At 51.4% G+C, this 4734-nt stretch overlaps 1 protein-coding gene across 1 annotated transcript; it reads left to right on the top strand.

The window, feature by feature from the left end:
- Positions 1–675: 675 nt before the first annotated feature.
- On the top strand, positions 676–1746 carry LOC128276567 (uncharacterized; the record flags this gene model as incomplete). The annotated part of the gene is made up of 1 exon (XM_053015022.1): positions 676–1746. A coding segment is annotated over one exon (1071 nt), but the record flags the coding sequence as incomplete, so codon positions are not given.
- Between the last annotated feature and the right edge of the window lie 2988 nt (positions 1747–4734).

The following is a 4734-nucleotide window of genomic DNA, read 5'->3' as shown; positions in this document are numbered from 1 at the left end:
CAGGAACCACCAACAACTACCGAAGCAGAAACTCCTGAACCGACACAAGAACTGACGGAAGAACCATCGACAACGACCATCCCAACAACAACAACCATTGGGCCATTCGTTTGTCCAGGTACAGGTCGCTTCGAAGACCCCAGTTCACTAGATTGTACGACATACTATTTGTGCACAGCTAATGCAAATGACGTTCTAATACCGATGCTCTCGTCATGTCCATCATCGACACTTTTCTCTGACATTGAACTAAAATGCGTGTCTTCATCGGAGTATACCTGTCATAAAGTGACAACTGATTTGCCGGAGACTAGCACTGCCACGTCTACCGAAGAGACAACGACTACTTCGGAAGCACCAGAAACGACATCCGAGCCAACTACTACTGCAGAAGTAACGACTTCCACAGCAGCAGAGACGACAGAAAATTCTTCAACAGAGCGAGCTACGACGACGACGCAAATTGAAACATCGTCTACGTCAGAACCTACCGTGACGCCTACACCCGAACCAACTACTCCTGCAGAAGTAACGACTTCCACAGCAGCAGAGACGACAGAGATTTCTTCAACAGAGCAAGCTACGACTACGACGACTATTGAAACATCGTCTACGTCAGAACCTACCGTGACGCCTACAGAATCTACTCCATTGACAACACTGGAAACAACGCAGGAAGTTACAAGCGAAACGACACTGGACAGTTCGTCTACAGCCGAATCCACCACAGAGGATGCTACCACGGTGGAAGCAACAACTACCGAGAATCTTACCACTTCCGCACCAGAAACTACGGTGGGGTCGACGCAGGAAGCTACGACCGAAACAGTGTCCCCAACAACCGCCGAAACTACATCCGTTCAGACGACGACGGAAATCCCGGAATCATCGACAGTGACGCAAGATTTCACAACCGAGCAAACCACAACTACCGAGAGTAGCACGACCACTTCTTCAACGACAACTGTCGAGAGTACCAGCGCTTCCTCGACTGCTGAAGTTACAACCAGCACTGAACCTAGTACGACCACTGGTGTTCCCTCTACGACCCCCGGCGGGGTATTCGTTTGTCCGGCCGAGGGAAGATATCCCGATCCGAAGGCTGTTTCGTGTGAGTCGTACATCCTGTGCATAAGTAACGCCTTGGGCACGCTCACCGCGTTACAATTCCTCTGTCCACCGACCACAATTTTCTCGGTAAGCATTGGCATGTGTGTGCCGGCTCTGTCTTATCCCTGCTCCATCGGGACAACGACGACACCTTCCGCTACGGGAGCACCTCCGACGACGTCCGAAGGGGCCCCCACTACTCCGCCAGCCCCATTCGTGTGTCCCGCCAGCGGACGGTATGCCAACCCGGGCTCGATATACTGCAAATCATACTATCTGTGTCTGCTGGACGCCTACGACAACCTGGTCCCGGTCGAGCTGAGCTGTCCGGCTGGGTCGATTTTTGCGTACGAAGTATCGCGGTGCGAACCGGACACCGAGTACGAGTGTTGGGTCAGCAATGGCAGCAGCACTACGCGCGCCCCGGAGACGACCACCAACCCGGATGCGCCCTTCGTGTGTACCAAACCGGGAAAGTACCCCAACAAGGACCGAACCGACTGCAAAACGTACAAGTACTGTGTCAACGCACCGGTTGGATACACCGAGTACACGTTCAGCTGCCCGGGCACCACGCTGTTCGATGAGGTCTCACTCATCTGCTCGGCAATCTACCAGTGTACCCGGGGCGGATAGCGCTTCGCCAGCGGTGCCTACGAACCACGTTGGTTGTTGGGCTACCAATCCACGCTGTATCTCGTTTTGCTCTTTATCCTCCTGGAGATGACGTGTGGCTCCAGGGCTACGTGTACAAAACATACTACCTTTACTCTAATAAATCGCAATCCATGAAGAATACCGAACAGTACTTACCCAGGTCCTACGGTCCTTGCCAAGTAGAAGAAATATAAATATTCCTCGCCATAAGTAACAATGAAGTAACTTGTTTGTAGAGAGTACAGAGGTGGACCCTAAGGCAACACACCATCGCATCTCGCTGCAATAAAAATTGTTTGGCGTTGTAAATCCCACCGCCTGTTGATAAAAGCTCTATCTGCCTCCACCGGCGCCCTTATTGTTCTTCCGATGTTTGGCGCTTTCGCGTGACACGTCATGATCACTGGCGAGGTGGCGCGTCCCTAGGTGACGGGAGTGTTTCGTGGGTTGCCAGAAACTACGCCAAACAGGCGGTTGCGCGATAACGGGACGTTTAGATTAAACGCTCCCTTAGCGTCCGCCTACACCTGCACCGGCTGGTCATCACAGCACGTGATGTCAGCGCTTATTACGGTCCAAATTATCACTGTACTCTCTTAGCGTAGTTGAATTGACATTGGACTTTGAGCGTACACAGCAACACAGCACCATTCCGCATGAGGCAACTGCGTAACGTACCGATGGGACAACGGTGAGCTCACGTCGGTTTGGTCCCAGCAACCGATCCGTCATTATGTACGCCAATACCTATGGCTTCCGGGAAATTCTGGAGAACAAGACATTGGAAAAGAGAGCTCAGAAGAATAAACTTTTCCAATTTCGTCACTATTCAGCTGCAATTTGAAAAGAGCATCGAACCCGGCACTGTCATTCAGAGGCAAGAATAATGGTACTTAAGAAAAGTACTTTCCATTGTGTCTCCTTACATTCTGATGATTGATAACTCATCCCGGAGTCGCGGCCCCCAAAATTTCATAACTGTCACTTTAGGCCCACAACACTGTCACAAGCTGGACGAATAATGGACGAGCCCACCAAAGCTGCAATCGTTCTCCGCCCTAGTTGGCCTGTATTTATAGTCCGTCCGCAAACATAATTGTGGAGCTCCTTTGGCGGAGTTTACCCCGAACGGTGGCCGGCTTTTCGTGGGACACCCCATTCAGAGCGCTTTTGACCACAGGTACAGCAAATTTAAATTAGAACCGACACAAAGCGGGCACTGTCGGGTTCTTTACGGGACGGCCAATTATTGGCTAAATTCGCCGCATTGTCACTGCCTAATCCAATCAAGACGAGATCCCGAGTCGTCCCGAGCCCGCTCAAGCCACCAGGCGCTGTGGACGAACGTGAATCGGAGGGCGCGTCCTCGGCTCCCTGGCCTAACGATCCTGCTAGGCGTTACGTTAATTAATTTTCAAACTGCGTCGCGCGTCGAGCTTTTAATTAACCACGCCACAAAGCTTGCCAGTTTGAATCACGCATGTTGGCCTCTGTATTCCTGATTTATATTGTACAGTTGCGCCACGCGACCCAAAATGAATAGATACACGTGCGCAAAGTTTCGAAGAATGACGCAAAATACGAAGAAAACGCTCACTGACACCGCGGGACGTTCTTTTCACACCCCGCGGGATGCTTTCATTTTCCCGCGGCCACCGTAGGGCGGGACGCCGATGAGGAGAGAAAAATCGAAACACACGTTTGGGGCGATGTAACAAATAAAAACACACTCACAGCATCAGACAGTGTATTTCGGAAATGTATGTAAGCCCGAATGGTGCGAAAAATGGAGGGTGCCAGGAACCAGGATCTCGGTGTCCAGCTTTCCGTCGACGAATTCGTGTTTTGTCGCACGCCCTCGGACGCGCAATGAATCTCAAATTTATGATCTCGGCGTAAACAAACATATCAACGCCTCGATGGCCCGATGGCCGATGATTCGTTTTTCGAGTTTCGCTTTTTTTATTACCTCATTTATGTTGATGTTGGTGCTTGGTGATTTATGCTGGGGTGCTTGTGATCGACCTAACCGCAAGCCAGAAAATGATTTCCATTGAATGTCCTATTAATGTTTATGTCACCTTACAGTGTCCAGATAACAGACATTGCCATATTCCCGCGGGTTTGACGACCCTGGGGGGGCCAAGCCCGCAGGATAGCCTCATCTTCATCGCCCGTAACGGGCGAAGCAAGTGAAATTACATTTTCAAATTACATCCTTCAAAGGCTGGCCCACCGGCACCGTAGGCCGTGTTATTAAATTATTTGAATTACATTCCAAGGCATACTCGGCACAGGGTTTAATGCTGGGCGCTTTAATAACGGACCAGCCGTTTCATAAGCCCACCGTGGCGTGGCGTGGCGTGTCCGGCTGGCCTTAAATGGACCAATGTTTAACCACTTAACTACGGTCACGGCACGGTGGTTAGCACGGTGGTTACCCCCGGTGTGGGCACCGACCACCAAACCAGACCGGACCTTCCGGGGCTTGCGGGTGCATCCGGTGGAACTCCGGCGCCGGGAGCTGGTCCTTCACGAACCATTTACTCAAATATTTGGCGCATTTTTCAGTCCGCTTTTCAGTCGCACGTTGCGCGCTCCGTAACGGCCAATATCCGTTTTCCGCGTGGCGTGACGTCGGTTCTTTCAAATTTGCAAATTATACGGATCATGCGAAAAGTTTGGCACGTTGTCCCTGGGGGGCGCTTCGGTACATTGCCGCCCGAATCTATGCGATGCTAGGCACCCATTGCGCCGTCTGTGGTGGCGGGCGGTCAAATAACGGTACTCGAAACGCTAGTACTCGAACTGGATCTGGATTAATCGAAATTCTTTGGCCAGTTGTCTGGTGTGACGCATTTACATCCGCTCGTTTCAAATTCATCCGGCCCGAAATGAGCCCCCGAAGGCTGAGAAATTACTCTCCGAAACCGTGCCGTGCCGGTAATAAAACCTAACCTTGGGTAA

The sequence above is a fragment of the Anopheles cruzii genome, unplaced genomic scaffold (genome assembly GCF_943734635.1).
Source record: "Anopheles cruzii unplaced genomic scaffold, idAnoCruzAS_RS32_06 scaffold01610_ctg1, whole genome shotgun sequence".
Classification (NCBI taxonomy): Eukaryota; Metazoa; Arthropoda; class Insecta; order Diptera; family Culicidae; genus Anopheles; species Anopheles cruzii.
Note: the sequence above shows the minus strand (reverse complement) of the source record. Positions and strands in the feature narration are given on the sequence as shown.